The 20,653-nt window shown below is 35.3% G+C and overlaps 1 protein-coding gene across 1 annotated transcript in view; it reads left to right on the forward strand.

Annotated features, from left to right (window-relative positions):
- PDE10A (phosphodiesterase 10A) overlaps positions 1 to 20,653 on the forward strand; it is a 339,461-nt gene that overhangs the window by 297,737 nt on the left and 21,071 nt on the right. Inside the window, 1 exon segment of the mRNA XM_017508318.2 lies at positions 6,854 to 7,026. Within this exon segment, the coding sequence (XP_017363807.2) occupies positions 6,854 to 7,026 (173 nt within the window).

Consider the following 20,653-nt stretch of genomic DNA (forward strand, 5'->3'; position numbering starts at 1 on the left):
GAAAATGTCTGTACTCTTGGCTGATTTTGCAGTTATCCCCATGATACCTCTCTGAGTGTTTTTTCAGATTCATCTAACTGGTCCCTAAAATTCAGTTTAACAACAAACATATTTATTGAGCACCTTCTATTTGCCAACACCTGTTTTAGGCACTGGGAGTGTAGTGATAAACAACAAACATAAATCCCTGTCCTCTGGAACTCACAGTGTAGAGTGAGGAATGCCCGAGTCCCCTGACTTCTGCCCTTACATTGTTCTCATTGGCTCACTACCTGGCACACCTGTGGCTCTAACTGACAGGGTATCCTGAGGACTCTCAGACCCGTGTGATTCCGCCTAGTGTTCAGTCGGACTTCTGCCCAAGCGCTTGAACTGTGTATTCCATATGGAATTGTGCTTGGTGTTATACTTACGTAGGTGCCTTCTGTATTTTCTATCTCTTTGATGGCAACCTCATTGACCCAGGAATGCAGGCTGATGACCTTAGAGTCATCCTTTTCCCCTTCTTTAGCCTTACCTTCCCATTCTTCCATCCCATTACCACCAAGTCCTGCTGATTTTATATTTCATCAGAAGACACCTACAAGCTTGACTAATTAAGATGATATCCTTGGGTAACAGTTAAAAACTCCAACTTCCAGTCATTAAAATAAGAACAATGTGTACTTTCATGATATAAATACCTGTGATACTTCTGTTTATCCACCAAAGATTTTCCCATTGCTTTCTTGATCTGCATTGCTAAATAGATGATTGTGAGCAGGGCACTGTCCATCCTCTGGCCACAGAGCCAGATACAACATAAGCAATTTTGCATGTCATGGTTGGAAATAGTTCCCTGTCAGGCATCCTCACGGGTGTGTGTTGCATATGGAGCTGCTTATCATAGTTTTGCCAACTTGAGGGACAGCTTTCAGTATGGCTGCCAATGGCATCTATTGGATAAGCAGGGCATTCAGAAGAGTACTGCCAGCCAACACAGTGACAACAGCAAGCAAGGAGAATAATACAATAGACTTTAAAAGCTAACCTTCAGGCTCTCTCTCTCTACTTTAAAATCTAACCTTCAGGCTCTTTCTCTCTCTCTCCCGCTGTACACACATACATACACAGATCCACACACGTATGTTACTCATGGTAGAAAAGCAGGAAGTGTGTTTTTGCTCACAGCTTGCCTTGACCTTGGTCACAGTGATAGGAATGCAGTAGGTAGTCCCTTGTTGAGTGGGCAGTGGGAAGAGATTAAGTCATGGAGTAAGGGTGAGTATAAGAGCATCTGCAGAGAAGGTCAATCTCCCTTCTCATCTTTCCCTGAGCTTCCCATGGTGTCCAAATGCTGGGCATCAGGATTGTGTTCACGGTGTTTGGGGCCCATCACAGTGTGTAGATCATGGTGGACATTTAGCAGAGAGGAAAGTCTCACTTGGGTCTCTAGTAAATGGTAATCTTGCCCCTCTGGCCTCTACAGCCTCCAAAGTGTCAAGCACTGTCCCTACTTGACATCCCAGTTTCAGCCTTCATTGTATTTTGTCTGTTTTTGCACCTTTCCCCCCTTATCCATCGCTGTTTCTCCAAGTGCTTGTCTCTCAAATCACTCCTCCAAATATATGCCTGGATATGTTTTTCTCCTATTTAAAAGCCATTAGTGGCTCCCCAGGGCGTCAGGAGTCATTTCCTGGTTTCTCAGTTGATACACAAGTCTTTTATGAGAGGCCCCTGTCTGTTTCAGGACCACAGTATCTACTCTGCTTCTGTAGTTTCAGATCGTATCTTAACTCTGTCCCACTGGCTGGGTTTCCTCCACATGTACTTCCCCCACACCCTTTCTGTGGCCACCCACTCAGGTATGACCTCATCCAGTAAAATTCTTTGCGTCCATCCCCACCTTGCTGGGGTGCATCAGTGCACCCCTTTTACACAGCACAGAGCACCTTAGGCATACATACATCTTAGTGGTCGTTTAGGTTTTTTTTTTTAACATTGTATTGAAATTTTCTGTTTCTGAGTTTGGCTTCCCACCTTTTCTGAATTAGAAGCTGATAAGGAGAGTCATTGCCCCTTATTCACTTGCAGACATACAGGCCCACCTCTGGGGCCGTTGATACGGGCACAGGGGGAAATGTGAAGGTTGAGCATGGGGAGAAGGGCAGAGTGGGCGGAACCTGTGCTCAGAGACCTGAAACTGAAGCTTTATGTAAGGAAAGTGAGTAGCTATGTCGGGCTGGGCAGAGAGCCCAGACGCTGAGCAGAAGGCAAATTTAATGCCTTCAGGTGAGGAGATTGCAGAATGCCTTCAAGTGAGGAGACTGTTTGTGGGAACAGTTACATCCAAGAAAGTAGGTTAGCTTTGTTTTCTTGCCTAAAACTGACTAGCTTACAATTAGTAATTGTGATAGAACCACTATTGCTGGAATATTAAATCAGTTTATTCTGTTTACTCATGAGATATTAATGATTATTTTGAATATTGAAACTATACTTTTTTCTTTCTTTTGCCTTCTGTGAGTACCCCATTTTGACTTTGAAAATAGCCAAAATTTTAGAAAATAGACCAATTAGGAATGATTATTCTCATTATTAAGACTATTTTAAAAATTCCACTAATTTTAAATTATCTGTTGCTTTTGAAATATGGTCATATTTCTGAAAATTATCTATTTATACCCACATTTTGGGATCCCATGGCTTCTCACTAGTCTGTATAGCAGTACTATTTCTGTGACTCAGCTAGAGAGTTCTTCCAATTCGTCTGCACTACGTATAATTTACTGTTATGTATTACAATTACAGCAAAATTATTGTACTTCTATTCAACACTACCTGTGCTAATAATCCGAAATATATGACATCGTGGCTAGTTTAAATCTGTCCTTTTCTACAGATATGTTCTGAATGGAAAAGTATTTGGCTATCAGATTCATTCCTAGGCATATATTTGTTCATCTCTCTTTCCCTTAATTCTGACTGTGGAAGTTACACTGGCAGATTTTATCCTCCTCCTCATCATCATCATTAGTCATCATTGTTACAATAGTCATCATTTTATCATGTATTGGGTGCAAACAGTGAACCAGAAACTTAAGTATTTTGCACATATTTTAATACGGCTTATTTTTATTATATCCCCATAAGATAGGTATTATTATTTTCATTTTACAAATGAGAGTAATATGCATCAAAGAGTCTAAGTAATATATTTGTCACATAACTAATACAGAATGACATTAAAAACTAGAATTATTTGACTCCAAAATCTGTGCTCTTAATTACCATACTGTAATACTTCCTAATAGGTGGTTTTATGTACTAGGTAATTAAATTTCAAAATCCATATTCTATGTGTTTTAAGGGCATTGCCGCCATGAGTGCTTGATGCACTTAGTTGCATCATTGACTTATTTTTCCTAAAGCACCTAAACAATTCAGCCCATACCTCTGGCTTCCTATAGCAGTGCTTGACACAGTGGGGCAGGATTGCTGAAGATCAAGGCCTGGACTGCTTGTCATGCAGGCATAGAAATGTGAGCTTCAGGGTCTTTCCATAAGAATCTCCTTAATAGAGCCTAGCATCATAGGACTTTTTGAGGCATTATTTGTGATTAATAATAATATGTTTTAAACTGTCTGAGGAAGATCTGTCAGTCAGCCTTCCTGCCTTGGTTCTGGCCTGCCTCCAGTCTACATTGTTGCTAGAATGATAGCTCTGAAACACAAATCTCATCATATTACCACCTAACTTAAAATTGTCAACAGCTCATAATTACCTTCAAGATAATATTTCAGTTCCATAATCAAGCCATTAAAAAACTATTTGAGGTTATTACTCCCTATTTCCCTACTCAATTTGCTTCGCTGTATGGACTTTCTATAGTTCCTACCAAATATCACTATTTCTGTGATCTCAGCTGCTCCACGTCACATGCTGCTCCTCCTACCTCTACTCGTCTTTCAGAATTCACGTCCTCACCAAGGAAAAGCCTTCCATGTAAATAAAGGACTTCTTCCATAGTAATGTATTTGGCTCAGCCATAGAGAGCATTCCACTCTATTTTAATTACATGCTTTTATGCCCAGATGTCTTCCACTAAACTGTCAACTCCTTAAAAAATGAAACTTATACTGCTTGGGACTTTGGATATAGTAATTACCAAACTACTAATGTTCTTACACAAAATGGAACACTACAGATTAAATGTCTGCCAAAAAAAGGAAGACATATTGTATGTTATACATTGTGATGGGAAAGACAGTTGTGGCAAGAAAGCAGTGGCTCCCTAATGCCCCAGGAGTAGACAGAATACTCAGAGCCTTCAGGATCCTCATGATTAAGGGCTGGAAGGTATTTTGACGATCCTCTATTTAAGGGAGTCCCTGGGTCATCTTTAAGCATTGGCACCAATTTCCACATTGTTTCCATTCTCTAACATCAGACCTCAGCCACAGCATTTACAACCAGAGCCTGCCTGTGTGCTTTCACAGAGATGAGAATTACATGCTGTTCATCCCTGTTAAGTTTTAAAAACACTCCTGGGTATAAAAAGTTTACTATTCCATGCTTGATGCATCCAAAATGGAATCAGCTAGCTTGAATTAACATAGACTTCAAACTACTTAACTAAAATAAAATTATCTATTGGTGTATAAGAGTATTACATTGTATTATAAGGTTTTATTATGTGTTAACAAATGTGAGATTGGAGGTTTAAAGAAGATACTGTTTATCTGCTATGCTTCATTGCTTGTATCTCCCTGCCTTATTTTCCTTAGTTTGGGTAGCAGCAAATGCTAGATTCTCTGAAAGAAAAGGGAGACATTTTTTGTTTATTCATTCGTTCCCTTTACTCTTGTAAAATATCGAAGGAGACAGAAAATGAGATATGCCTTTTTATTATAAAAGCCCTCTACTGAGCTTTTTAACCTAGTTTCCTTTAATACTGAAAAGTAATGACTCTGAAATAGCATAAATTATTTAAAATGAATCATAGTTTTGGGTCAGTTGACACTTTTGGGAGTCTGATAAAAACATGAGCTTACAGATGATACACTCAGTGTATTATGTAGAATTATAGTGACATTATAACTCTTTTGTCCCCAACAGAATTTATAGAGCCTAGGCTAAGGAGTCCTTATTTTAGAATTTTTTAAAAAAATTTCAACAGCAGACTTGACTTTTTATGTACTATAATTTAACAGGTTATGATGGTAATTATTGGTGATAAAGAGAGTAGAGCATGCAAATACAAAGCTTAAAAATGTATCAACTGTGATTCCCTTCACATGACCTGCAGAAAGCAGATATGTACATGAGCACCAGCCAGACATACTGAAACATGAAGTGGGAAATACAGGTCACAGGCATTAAGTGTTGATGGAGAGGTGATGGTCACATCAAAGGAAAGCAGATACCACAGCATGAATCAGACTAAATATTTCCTTCTTCTGACTTTCTACAACAAAAATGAGGAGAGTTGAGGTTGGATGATAATTGGGTTCAGCCACCAGCCCAAAGCTTGACTCCCCTCCTCTTGTTCCCATCGGTCACTAACCAACCTGTGCTCAAACGGCTCAACTCTTAGCATCTCATGCACAGTCCATGTGGGAACTCTGAACTATAATATAAGTGTTATAATTTGAAAGTAAAGGCATGTGTTTGAAAGTCCTTTATAAGCTGTAGAATTTCCTACAATTGTAAGGCCTTACTACTGTTATTGCCAGGAAAATAACTAGAACTGAGTCCATTTGTTGCATTTGTCATATGATAATTCAAATACGTCTAAGACTTTAAGAGCAAATAATATATGACTATTCTAGTAATTGAAAACAAATGGTGCATGTACAGTTTCATTTAAGAATATGACGAAACAGTGTCTTAGTGAGATGTCTAATTTTGTAAAGAAATATACTTCAATCATTTTGTTTTTACTGTATTTTAAGTCAATAAATGTATGTTAAGAAAAGTGAAATTAATTAAAAATCAACTTAGAGTAGTACTATATTGACTAATAATGAAATAATATCAAGTGATTGATGAATCTACAAATTGAATGCGTCTTAATTATCTCAAACTTTTTAGTTTCAACAAAAGCTTTTTTTTTCTCAATTACAAATCGAAACCTTAAAATCTTCAGAGGAAGAAATTATTAGAAATTGTTTTAAAAGATTAATACACAGAAGAATATTCTGAGCCAATAGAATCCAGATTACCAGTGTTCTGGTCTTGTTTCGGGTGATGATCTGCCATTTCCACCTCCGTTGAGAATAGTGGTGATCCTAGACTTGTTGCACCTTCAGTAATTTATGCTTTATGGAAAGGTATTTTTACCCATAGAGTTTTTGATGTGTTTGAATTTGCATTATATTGAGGTGTAGGACATTTTCTTGTAGGATACAGAGAAATACATTACTATTCATTAGGCATGCTTTGATATGTTACAAACTGAAGTGGACAAATATATAAATGGCTTTTTAAGCCCATTAAGGTTCCAGTATAATATAAAAATTACTGAAGTTTTTAATTAGCTTAAGAGCAAAAGTCTTTAACTTAAATATTTTACATTTTCAAGTTCTTTATTAGAAATATGCAAGAACTAGGTATATTTAAATCACTGGGTTTTTGTGGTAGTAAATGATGTGATTGTAGTTGAAATAGTTGCTTTAAGTGGTAACTTCATTGTTTCTGTAGGCAAAATACTATTTTGTTAGTCATTTCAAACTATTGTTTTTTTTCCCCCCAAACCTTTCATTAATGTGCCAAATGTCATTGACTGACTATATTGTTTCAAATAACTGAAAAAGTCATAAGATTAGAGCTTGTGCTTGTTATTGGTGGTTTTTATTTGTATTTTTTCCATAGTTGGAAGGGCACAATATCTTCTCCACCCTGAGCTCCAGTGAATATGAACAGGTGCTTGAGATCATCCGCAAAGCCATCTTTGCCACAGACCTTGCTTTATACTTTGGAAACAGGAAAGAGTTGGAGGAGATGTACCAGAACGGATCGCTAAACCTTGATAATCAATCACATAGGTAAAAATAATTTTTAAAATGTTAGAAGCTCAGAAAGTGTTATCTGGAATAAACTGATACTTAAGAAATATAATGTGGCATAAGTTTATGTTTGAAAAAAGGAATGTAAAAGATTTACATGTTTTTCATTTTATGTACATCTTGTTTGTATTTGCTTTAGACATTTTGTTGTTTGACAGAGTTGCTGACAATGTCTAGTGAAGATAATTAAAATACAGATTGGAAGTTAAACTAGTCACACAGGGACTGGCACCTTGAAAAGGAAAGGCTGGTGTGATGTTTCCCCAAGAGGTTCCTTCTTGCATTGATTCCCATTCAGGGTCTGGCCATTGGCCTCAGCGACTCAAGAGCAAATCAAATTGGATTCCTGTTTCAGAATCCAATCCTATTAAGCAAGCTAATGCGATTGATGTAGAAACTGGACTCCCCTTTTATTGATCTGCAAGTGTATGATGCAGTCACAAGGATCAGAATATTGGCATCCCATGGGGTCAGAATCATTTAGGAAGCCAAGTAGCAATAAAAAGTTTATTTGGTGAACATGGAATTACAACAAGGAGGATTAGATAAATTACATGTCCGAATGGAATCAAGCTAAATTAGTCTGATGCCCTTTTGTTTCTGAGGATGGGTGTCTTGCCTAGTGGATTCAGAAATATGTCAGGTATGTTCATTATGAACCTGTTCACCCATCTGTATATGACATCTAAGTTCATTGGCTAATCTGCCATCGTCTCCCCTTGACAGTTTGTAGTGTTAACACTAGCTTTTATTGCTGTGGCTTTCCTGTTCCTGTTTGCGTGTCTGACCAACTTCATCTTAAGTGAGGACATCTTTCTCTCTAGGCCAGTGAGCACTTCTTTACTGCTTCCATGCCAGTCTTGCTGAATTTGGATTTACACTTTTTGTCCAGGTGTTCAGTATATCTCCTCTGTGATTCATTAAGGACTGATCCTACATTTGTTCTTTGGGACAGACTGTTTTAAAGTTCTTAGAAACAATTCACTATTCACTCGGGTACACCAAACACAAAATATTAGTTTTACAAATGGCTATAGATATCTAATAAAGTTTACCTCTTCAAGAATAAATACTATGTGTATAATGATAACGATGCCTTTAGATAAAAAGCAGCTCTTTGTGATTGCACTTACTTTCACACTGGACATCAGATTTTGTAGAGCTTGAAACTGATACAATTTGGGGAATGTTATTTAAGAAAACAATACAAAGAAATCTTATTTTCACACATGGCAGTCTGAGGACATGGCCTCTCCCAGGACCATACAGAGGGTTGGTATCAGGGAAAAGCCATGGAACATCCGCTAGGATGTTCTAGCATATCGCTCTTTTCCTTTAGCCCGAGTGAGAAGTGTGGTCTATAGTCTTTATGTCTCCAATAGGTTGTGTGTAGTCCTTGTTCCAAGACCTACAGAAACAGGTGCTTGTTCGGTATTTTTTTATGTCAATTCTAAGATCAGGGAAATATAGCCTTCAGGAAATATCCTTTGGTTTCCTGAAACCCATGTGCTTTCTTTTTTTGAGGGGTTATAAATAAGAATCATGTAACTAGTATCTAGTTTCTCGAATATATTCTTTTCAGCAGAATGATTACAATAATTATCATAAAATAGAAAATTTAAGCACTTACTTGAAAATAACATCACTTTTGGTACTCATGTACATATGTGTATGGTACATGCTATATAATTATGCATGTTTAAATAATTTTTTATACATGATAACTTGAAAAGCAATTTAAACAAACATGCATTGAAACATGCATTGGAAGGTGATGCATGTTTAATAATTCAAATAATGTAAAGATATAAAGAAAAAGTAATATATTATTCTGCATTCCAGTATCAACTGCCTGTTTCATGTAATGTCATCTTATGCGTTTTTCTGTGATTTTTCAAAGGTACGGGTGTGTGTGTGTGTGATACAATATTTTCAGGCATAACTCAGAGATATTCTAAAAGAAACCTGATAATAAAGGAAGTCACAGAAACTTTTTGGTTTCCCAGTGCATATAAAAGTTATACTATAGAGGCTATTAAGTATGCAATAACATTATGTCTAAAAAAATGCATACCTTAATGTAAAAATACTTTATTGTTTAAAATGCTAATGATCATCTAAGACTTCAGCAAATCATGATCTTTTCACTGGTGGACGGTGTTGTCTCAATATGAATGGCTCCTGACCAGGGTGGTGGTTGCAAATCATAGGATGGGAGGGATGCATGTGGCAATTTCTTTTCTTCTTTTTAAAAGATGGGGTCTCATTCAGTCTGTCAACAAGGCTGGAGTGCAGTGGCATGATCATAGCTCGCTGCAGCCTCGAACTCCTGAGCTCCAGGGATCCTCCCACCTCAGCCTCCTGAGTAGCTGAACTACAGGCACATACCGCCACATCTAGCTAAATTTTTTTCATTTCTTATTTTAGAGATAGGGTATTGCTGTGTTGCCCAGGCTGGTCTCAAACTGACGTCAAGCAGTCCTCCCACTTCAGCCTCCTGAGTAACTAGGATTATGGTAAAGAGCCACTATGCCCAGCCTGGATGTGGCAATTTCTTAAAATAAGACAGCAGCGAAGTTTATCACATCAATGGACTCTTTCTTTCACAGAAAATATCTCTGCAGCTTACGGCGCTGTTTGATAGCATTTCGCCTGCAGCAGACCTTCTTTTAACACTAGAGTCATTCTTCTCAAACCCTGCCTCTGCTTTATAAGCAAGCTTATGGCATGTTCTAAATCCTTTGCTGTCATTTCAACAATGTTCCTAGCATCGTCACCAGAAGTAGATTTCATCTCCAGAAACTTTCTTGGCTCATCCGTAAGAAGCACCTCATCCATTCAAGTTTCATGATGATTCCATCAGTCATCATTTTCAGGCTCCACTAGTTTCTACCACATCTTTCTCCACTGAAGTCTTGAAGCTTTGACTACCTCCTATGAATCATGAATGTTCTCAATGGAATCTTGAATGGTGAATCTTTCCCAGAAGGTTTCAGTTTACCTTTCCCACATTCATTAGAGAAATCACTATATTCATTAGGGAAACAGCTACATTCTTATAAGACATATTTCTTAGATAATAGGACTTGAAAATCAGAATTACACCTTGACCCATTAGCTACAGAATGGATGTTGTCTCCTTGTACATGTCCATTACAGCTCTTGAGGGTTCATTGTCAGTGTGCAGTAACAGTTTGAATGGAACCTTTCATTCCGAGCAGGAGGTTTCTATGCTAGGCTTAAAATATTCAGTACATCATGCTCTAAACAAATGTGCTGTCATTGAGGCTTTGTTGTTCCATTTATAGAGCACAGACAGAATCGATTTAGCATAATTCTTACGGACCCTAGAATTTTCAAAATGGTAAATGATCATTGGCTTTTCCCTGATGTCACCAGCTGCATTAGCCCCTGACAGGAGAGTGAGCTCATCCTTTGAAGCTTTAGAGCTAGACATTAACTTCTCCTCTCTCGATATACAAGTCCTACATGTCTCTAATAGATGTTTTGTCTATACTGAAAATCTGTTACTTAGTTTAGCCGCCTTCATCCATTAGCTTAGCTAGATCTTCTCAATAACCTGCAACAGCGTTTACATCAGCACTTGCTGCTTCAGCTTACACTATTTTACCTTTCTTTAAACCTCTCGAACAAATCTCTGCTACTTTCAGACTTTCCTTCTGCAGCATTTTCACATCTCTCAGCCTTCACGGAATTGGAGAAAGTTAGGGCCTTGCTCTGTATTAGCTTTTGGCTTAAGGGAATGTTGTGGCTGGTTTATCTTCTATTCAGATTACTAACACTTTCTTCATATCATCAAGAACACTTACGTGCTCATGTGTTCACTGGAGTAGCCCTTTTTTTAATTCCCTTGAAGAACTTTTCTTTGCATTCACAACCTGACTGTTTAGCCCAAGAGTCCTTGCCTTCAGCCCATCTCAGCTTTAGATGTGCCTTACTAAGTTTAGTCACTTCTAGCTTTTGATTTAAAGTGAGGGACATGTGACTTTCTTTCACTTGAACAGTTAGAAGACATTGTAGAGTTATTAATTGGTCTAATTTCCATATTAGTACTTTTAGGGAACAGGAATGTTCAAAGACAGGGAGGGAGAAGGGGGAACAGCCAGTTGGTGGAGCAGTCTGAATACACGCAACATTTGTCAATTAAGTTTACCATCATATATAGGCGTGATTCATGGCACCCACAAATAATTACAATGGTAACATCAAAGATCACTGAGCATAGATCACCATAACAGATATAATAAAATAATGAGAATGTTTGAAATATTTTGAAAATTACCAAAATGTAACATAGGGACTCAGAGTGAGCACTTGCTGTTGGAAAAATGGCGCCGATATACTTGCCGTACAAAGGGCTGCCACAAAACTTCAATTTCTAAAGAAAACAAAAACACAGTATTTGTGAAGCAAAGTCAACCAAAATGCAATAAAACAATGTATGCCTGGAACATATATTGCCAACAATTTATACATATATTAAATTCTCAGAAAAGTCTGTAGAAATTCACACTCCTTCTAACATAAAAGTGAAAACCCCTTCATATATACCATTCTCTAACCACTCACTATGTTGAAGATCTTTTCGTGTTTGTTTATTACTTATTATTCTGACTTCTGTGTATTTTTCTATTCATAAACTTTGCCTATTTTTTGTCGAATTGTTTACTTTTTTATATATCAGTTTTCATTCTATATTTTCGTTAAGGATATTAAAATTTTATTTTATATATTAAAGATATGTCTTTAGGTGAGTTTCAAAAAACTTATTCAGAGTTTCTTTTGAATACAAAAAAATTAGTTTCAGGAGGACAAATTTTTTATCTTTTAAAAAAATCAAGTCTCATAGTAACAAATCATAATTAAAATGTTCTTTATGTATTTTTTTAGTTTTAATTTTTATATTTGGATATTAATTCTTCTAGAGTTATATTTTTATGAATATACTTTAATTCTGATGGAATGAGTCGATACCATTGATACCATTAATGAATAATCAGTTTTTTCCTGAATTGAATTTATTACATTTTCTCATAAGCTTGGATAATTTTTTAGACCCCTTAAATCATTTATTACTAATTATCTAATCCTCAACTATAGTCATACAGCTTTGGTTCTGTCAATATGTTGAAATGTATCATACTTACCTGCTCAAATAAACTTTACTTTCAATTCATGGAAATTGTCATTTTGTAAAAAAATGTTTTAAGAAAAATTTCAAACTTACATTAAAGTAGAAATAATCAAATGTACAGCCATACCTAGATTCAAGAATTATCAATAATTTATTATATATATATTTTTTGCTTCTTTTTGGAGGTAGGGAGTGTACCATTTCAACATAAATTATAGACCTTCTGACCCTTTGCTTCCTTCATCATTAATATTTAAAAAGAAAAAGAATATTCTGCTTCAGACTTTATTTGTGAATGTAATTTTTCTGACTTCTAACTGGAAATGCAGTTTCCAATATGTTTAAAATTGTGAATTTTTAAATAGATGTATGTCATTTTTGCTTCACGTTTTGAAACTGTTATTTGGTTACACATTTAGATTTATTATGTCTTCTCAATAATTTACCCTCTCATCAGTATGAAATAAGTTCTTTCTTCTGCTGATACTTCTTAAGATTTTTTGTGTCTAAACTAGCCACACAAGCTTTCTCATATTTACTATTGATATATCACATTCTTTTATAATCCTTTGTGTCTTTGCATTGGAAGTGTGTCTTAACAGCAATAGTTGAGACTTGGAATCACTGCATTTAAATGAGATTTGGAATCACTGCATTTAAATGTACTGTTTAATCTATTTGCATTTGTAAGTTTTTTAATTATCCATTTTCTATTTTGAGCTATTTGTGTATGGGGGTGATGTTTCATTCTACATTTCCTTTTGATTTTATTGTTACACCCTTTTTAAATTTTCAAATGGTTGTTCTTGAGTTTACAGTGTGCATTTTTATTAGTCCACTTTGAATTAATATTATTGCAATTTTATTAAATATAAAAAACTTAAAAATAATTCAATTTATACCTCTTTTTGTCTTTTCTGCTATTGCTATATATGTTGGTATTGTTGCTACATATTATACACCCCAAATAGGTCACTAATATTTCAAATTGAATAATGAATCAATTATTAAAGAATTTAAGAAAAATGAGTCAGGTGGTAGCTCACATCTGTAATCCTGGCACTTTGGGAGACTGAGATGGGCTGATCCCTTGAGGTCAGAAGTTCAAGACCAGCCTAGCCAACATGATGAAACCTCACCTCTACTAAAGATACAAAAATTAACCAGGTGTGGTAGTGCATTCCTGTAATCCTAGCTACTTGGGAGGCTGAGGCAGGAGAATTGCTTGAACCTGGGAGGTGGAGGTAGCAGTGAGTCGAGGTCCTGCCACTGCACTGCAGTCTGGGCCACAGAGCAAGACTCTGTCTCAAAAGGAAAATAGAATTTAAGAAAAATAATTTTTAAATATTTTTTCACATCTATACCATTTCTTCTGCTTTTAATTTATTCACATAGATCAAAATTTCCAACTTCTATAATTTCATTTGAGCCTAAATAATTTCCTTTAACATCTCTCAGTGTGTTGAAAGCAGATTGTTTAAAGTGTGTGTGGTTTTTTGTTTGTTTGTTTGTTAATCTAAGAATGGCTTTATTGTGGCTTCACAATTTAAATATATTTTCACTGGACTTAGAATTCTAAGTAGATAGATTTTTTTTTTTTTCAAGATTTCACAGAAGTCAGTAAATGGTCTTCTGGCCTCCACTTTTTATTTTATTTTTATTTTCCTGAGGAAAAGTCAGCCGTTGTTGTTCCCCTGTATGCTGTGTCATTTTACCCTGACCACTTTTACGTTCATTCTTCATGGTGTCCTCTGAGGTTTCTAGGTCAGTGGGCTGCTGATTTCAGTGAAGTTCAGCGGCGTTTAAAGCATTATGTTTTTTCAGATACTTTTTCTGCCCCATTATGTCTCTTTTCTTTCGATACTCTGACACTTCTGTTAGACCTTTTTATACTGTGCTACAGGTTATAAAGGCTCTGTGTGGTTTTTCACTGGTAATGATTTGGGTAATTTGTTATCTGTCTGATCTCACTGTTCTTTTCCTAATATTCTGTCCAATCTGTTGTTAACCTCATGTAGCGATTTTAAAAAAATACACACAGATGCACACACACACACACACACACACACACACACAAGATTTTTAAGTTTTGGGATTTCTTTTTGGTTCATTTTTATAGCTGCTACATTTCTCCTGAAATTCCCCATCTCTTCAACTATTTTTTCTAAATATATATTTTCCTGAAGATTACTTAACATATCTGTACGTTATTTAGAAATTGTTGTCTGAATCTTCACTATCTGGATTTTCTATGAGTTTTGTCTTGTTGACTGATTTTACTCTAGACCATGTAATATTCAGTTTCTTTACATGGCTAGTAATTTTTTATATTTGTATACTCCATTATGGATAACATGCTCCGTTATCTTTCTGGATGCCAGTGTGTTTCTCTGAAGTTAATCAACTTTTATCCTAGTGGCAAGTTACATTTCTCATGAATCATCTTAAATATATGAATATGTCCCTTTAAGCTTTAGTTGGGTGGTTACATTTCTGTTTTGGCCTTGGTGTCCTCTGTCAAGGATTTGAAAGAAATAAGAATTCAAATTTGGGGACTTCCGCTTCTATGGTTCTCTTTACTTTCTAGGATTTCCCTCCTCAACTTTTGGGTGCTCTGACATCCCCAAACTCTCTACCTTCTCAGCCGCGCCCTGACTTTCTTTTGGGCTGTATTTATGACATTTCCTTTGTAGAAAAGCTGTATAAATAAGGATCTCACCCAGTATAGTCCTGCCTTTCAAAGTTTAAATCTTCTCCCATTTACTCCTGTTTTTAGGTACTAGAACAACATCTTCAAGATTTGTTTTTAGTTCTATCTAGAATTTATTATTATTACCAGAATCTTAAAACTTTGTTTTGTATCTAGCCATTTAATTATAGGCCCTTTATCAGCTGAAAAGTTTTATTTTTAGTCTCTTGCTTTTTAAGGCATATGGTAATGTCATCTACAAATAAATAAAATTTAACCTACTTTTCTGGTATTTGTACATATTTTGCTTTCTTATCTGACTGCATAGCTAGAACTTTTAACACAATGTTAGATTATTGTGAAGAAAGCGAGCACATCTAATATATGCATGACTTCAATAGATGTGATTTTAGAGTTTTACTTTTTAAGGCAGTATTTAATATATTTTGATAAATCTTGTTTATCATGTATAATGTTTATCTGTATCTATATTTCATTGATAGAAGGTTTTTCTCTAATTTCTTGGTGTTACCGATTTCCTATTTGATGAATAGATTTTTAAATTTTCTAATTTTGTGCAACTAATTAATTTATTGAACTCTACTTTCCCATGGATTTAGTTTATTAATACCCAGAGGAAATAAAATTTTTCTTTTTTAGCATATTTGCATGTAATCTATTAATTTTGATACATGGTTGTCTTTTTTGTTCATTATAATTTGCTATAAACTATTGATCTTTCTTTCTTATCTGGAAGACTTTAAATAACTAATGTTAACCGTTTTGGGAAGATTCATTTAACCATTTTGGAAAATACTCATTCGTGAAACTATCACATTTTTATTTTCAATTTTAATTTAATTTAATTTTTTTTGAGACAGGGTTTTGCTCTGTCCCCCAGGCTGGAGCATAGTGGCATGACCACAGCTCACTGCAGCCTCGACCTCATAGCCTCAAGCAGTTGTCCCACCTCAGTCTTAAGTGGCTGGGGAGCTGGGACTATAGGCAAACAGCATCATCCCTGGCTACATTTTTTGTTATTATCTGTTAGAGACAGAGTCTTGCTATGTTGACAGTGCTGGTCTTGAACTCCAGAGCTCAATGATCCTCCCACCTCACCCTCCCAAAGTGCTGGGATTACAGGCATGAGCCATAGTATCCAGCTGTCACCTTTTTAAATGAAAATCTTCAACAAACTTTCCTTGTCTTTTATAGTTTGGGGTCTTTGTTTTGTTTTTGCCAATTTCTTCCATCTCTTGGGCAAAGTATTGTATTACAAAAGTCATCTTTTGCCTTGGGATTTAAAACTTCATATAACAATATAGGCACAGATTATTTTCACTTAAAATTTAATTGATATTACATTTGTATTTCTATCTAATTTTCAGTGTTTTCTATTTTTATTTCTTCCTTTCTTACATACTCCAACTCGTCTGGAATTTTTAATTATTCCTTTTTTATAAAACTAACTTTTATAAAATTTTTCTTTCATTCATTATGTTCTTTCATTAAATTTAACTTTTATTTTTATGCTTTCATTATACTTTTGGGGTTTTTTCTTGTTTCTCTGATTTGAATAGTAATGAAATAATCAGATTATATGTATTATAATCTGAGTGTTGACTGAACTATACCTTGCAAGTTTTGATGAAGTACTTTTCCTTGGTTTTTAGATTATTTCTGCCTTTGTTTTCTTGTTGATGCAAAGGTTATTTTAAAGCAATTTTCTAATTTCTAAATATTTTAGATGTTTGCTTATTTTTTATTTTGTCCCTAGAGACTTCTTTGGATTGTTGTAAAAAGAATATAACAATTAAATTAAAATTTTGTAGTTGATCAGTATTTTCGTTCTGGCCAAGACACAAAAGATGATTGTTAAAGTAACTTCACTGAGGTATAATTACACTAATTTTAAGTTCTGGCAAATGCAACGACTGCAAGAGTCACAGTAAAGGTATAAAAAATGTCTGCCACCACTTTACCCTTTTCCAATCAGATTTTCCTACACCAGGCATAGAAATCAATGTGTTCTTTATTTATAGATTATATTTGTGTCTTAGTCTCTTCAGGCTATTATAATGAAATACCACAGATTGTGTGGCTTATAAATGGTTATTTCTCACATTTCTGGAGTCTGATTATTCCAGAATCAAGCTACTGGCAGTTTGAGTGTCTCAGTTTGAGGGAGGGCCTGTTTTCTGGTATACAGAAAGCTGTTTTCTAGCTGCCACCTCACCTGATGGAAGAAGAGAGGGAGCTCTCTGCGGTTTGTTTTATGTAGGAACTAATCCCATTTATGAGGGCCCTACCTTCATTATATAATCACCTTCCAAAAATCCCACCTCCAAATACTAATACTTTGGGCACTAGGATTTAACGTATTAATATTTAGGGAAAGAAACATTCAGTCTGTGTCAACTTGTATTATCTTGAGTTAAAAATATGTAGAATGACAGTAAGTGCTTTTCTGTTTATGATCCCTGCTTTCTCTCTTCTTTCCTGATATTGCTTTCACTATTCTGGTTCTCTAGGAATTCCATGTGAATTTTAGAATCAGCTTGTCAATTTCTACAGAAAAGTTAGCCTAGGATTCTGATGCAGATTATGTTGAATCTGTAAATCAGTTTGGGAAGTATTGCCATCTTAACAATATTAAGTCTGTGAATATGAGATGTTTTTCCATTTAATTACTTTTTCTTTAATATTTTTCAATGATATTTTCTAGCCCACATTTTGTACTTCTATTGTTAAATTTATTAATAAAGATTTTATTGCTTTGATAATGTTGTAAATGGAATTACTTTTTAATTTCACTTTCACGTTGTTCATTGTTAGTATATAGAAATAGTTGATTTTTGTACTACTGATCTTATATCTTGACACCTTAATGAACTCATTTCTTCTAATAATTTTTTGGTGGATTGCTTAGGCTTCTCTATATTCATAGAAGATTATGTCATCTTCAAATAGAGATAGCTGTACAATTGTCTTTGGAATCTGTCATTTCTTTCATTTTATTTAATAATTGGCTTGACTTATGCTGAATTTCAGTGACAAGAGCAGACATCCTTTTCTTGTTTCAGATTTCAGGGGGGAAAGCACCTAGTCTTTCTCCATTAACTGTGATATTAGATATGGGTACTTTATAGATGAACTTTATCAGATTGAGGGAGTTTCCTTCTACATCTGGTTTGTAGAGTGTTTTTTAATTGTGAATGGGTATTGAATTTTGTCATATGCTTTATCTGCATCTATTGAGACTATCAAGCAGTTTTTGTTATTCTATTAGTAAGGTGCATTAGATTAATTAATATTTAGATATTAAGCCAGCCTTGCATTCCTTTGATAGATATCATGTAATAATCATGTATAGTTGTCTTATATATTGCTGGATTTGCTTGATAGGCCTGTATCATACATTATACTGGCCCTTTTCTTTTTTGTGTTATTTGTCTTATTTTGGTGTCAGGGTAACACTGGCCTCATGGTATTAGCTGGGAAGTATTCCCTCCTTTACTATTTTTTGGAAGAGTTTATAAAGAATTTCTATTAATTAATCTTCAAATGTTTGATAGAATTTACCATTTAAGTCATCTGGGTATAGATGTTTCTTTGTGGTTGTTTTTTCCCTTTGACTACTAATTCAGTCTTTTTACTTGTTATGGGTCTATTCACATTGACTATTTCTTCTTATGTCAGGTTTAGTCATTCATGTCTTTCTAGAAATGTGTCCATTTTCAACTAAATTGTCTACTTTATTGGCATACAGTTGCTCACTGTAGTTATGATCCTTTTTATTTCTATAAGATTGGTAGTAAAGTTTCCTTTTTCGTTTCTGTTCTTAATTAAGTTGAATCTTCTTTCTCTCCCTTTCTCTCTCTCTTTTCTTGGTCAGTCTAGCTTAAAAGTTTATCAGTTTTGTCGATATTTTCAAATAACCAGCTTTTGGCATCACTGATTTTCTCTATGTTTTTCTCTTCCCAATTTCATTAATTTTTTGTAATCTTTATTTGCTTCCTTCTCTTTGCTTTAGTTTTAGTTTGCTCCTCCTTTTCCAGTGTCTTAAGGCAGATTAGGTTATTGATTTGAATTATTTCTTCTTTCTTAATATAGACATTTACAGCTCTAAATGTTCCTCTGCATACTGCTTAATGGCATCCCATGAGTTTTGATATATTGTATCTTTATTTTCATACATCTCAAGGGATTTTCACGTTTCCCTTTTAATTTCTTCTTTGATACATTTATTATTGTATTCATATTCTAGGACTGCTATAACAAAGTATATCACAAATCAAGTGGCTTAAAACAACAGAAATTTATTTTCTCACAATTCTTAAGGCTAGAAGTCTGAAATCTAGGTACCAGCAAAGTTAGTTCCTTCTAGAGAGTTCAGAAAGACAGTAAGTTCAATGCTTCTCTCCTAGCTTTTAACAGATACTGGCAACTTTTGGCATTTGTTGTCTCTGAGCATATCACTCCAGTCTCTGCCGCCATCATCATGTGTCAGTGATGAGATCGCTGTGTGTCTCTGTGTATTCACCTGGTGTCCTTCTTTCTTTGTATCGCTTTCCTCTTGTAAGAACACCAGTCATACTATATTAAGGGTCCACACTTTTCCAGTATTTCCTCATCTTAACTAATTATGTTTGCAAGAACACTACTTCTATATAAAGTCACATTCTGAGGAACTGTCAGGACTTCAACATATCTCTTTGGGGTACAAAATGTAGCCCATCACAGTCCTGTAAGAATGTGTTTTTAAATTTCCATAACCTTTTGAAGATTCCAGATTTCTCTTTTGTTGTGGATTTCATTGTGGTCGGAGAACCTATTTTATATTATTTTTATCCTTTTAAGCTAATGAGGCTTGTTTTATTTCCTAGCATTTGGTTTAGCCTGGGTAATGTTCCATGTATACTCAAAAAGAATATATATTCTGCTGTTGTTGGGTGGAGTACTCTGTACAAGTCTCTTAGGCCTGTTTATTTTTGCACCGCTGATCTGGTATCTTGAAACCTTGATGATCTCATTTAATACATCTAATGCTTAGGCATCTGTGTAGGCATGTAAGATTATGTCATCTTCAAATAGAGATAGTTGTACAATTCTCTTTCAATCTGTTTGCCTTTTCTTTTTATTTATTAATTGTCTGGCTTGTGCTGAATATAAGTGGCAAGAGCAGACATTCTTCTCATTCCTGATCTAGTGGGGAAGAAAATTGTCTTTTGCCCTTAAGTAATGAGCCTCCCAGTATTAAGCCTTTGATGTTGATCCTCAAAGGGGACAGCATTGGTTTGCCCACAGTCACCCTGGAAGGACAGTTATTTTGGCATGTCTCTGACTGTCTCTTAAGTTCCCTACTCTTAAGTTCCAACAGCCATCAGCTGGTGGCTTTATTGTTTACAACAGTGCTCTGGGGGGCGCCATTGCTTTACAGACAGATTCAGTCAAATGTGGACTCCTTTCGAGGCCCATATCCTTCGCTTGGTTATTTGAGATTTGTCTCACCATAGGATGACTCCTCCCTGCCACCTCTTTCCCAGTTTCTCCTCAGCAAACTTTCCAAACTACAGTTGAGTCTGTATCCCCAATAATTCTATCCATGTCCTCTCAATTGCCTCTTAGCACCACATCCACTCTTCATGGGAGTACCTCTAGGCAACTGATATTGGATAGTAGGTGATAAAAGATTATAATCCTTGAGAAAAGGGAAATATTTCAACTCCCACCTTTATCCAGTTGGGGACAATTTCCTGACT

The sequence above is a fragment of the Cebus imitator genome, unplaced genomic scaffold, assembly GCF_001604975.1.
Source record: "Cebus imitator isolate Cc_AM_T3 unplaced genomic scaffold, Cebus_imitator-1.0 Scaffold389, whole genome shotgun sequence".
NCBI classification, from domain to species: domain Eukaryota; kingdom Metazoa; phylum Chordata; class Mammalia; order Primates; family Cebidae; genus Cebus; species Cebus imitator.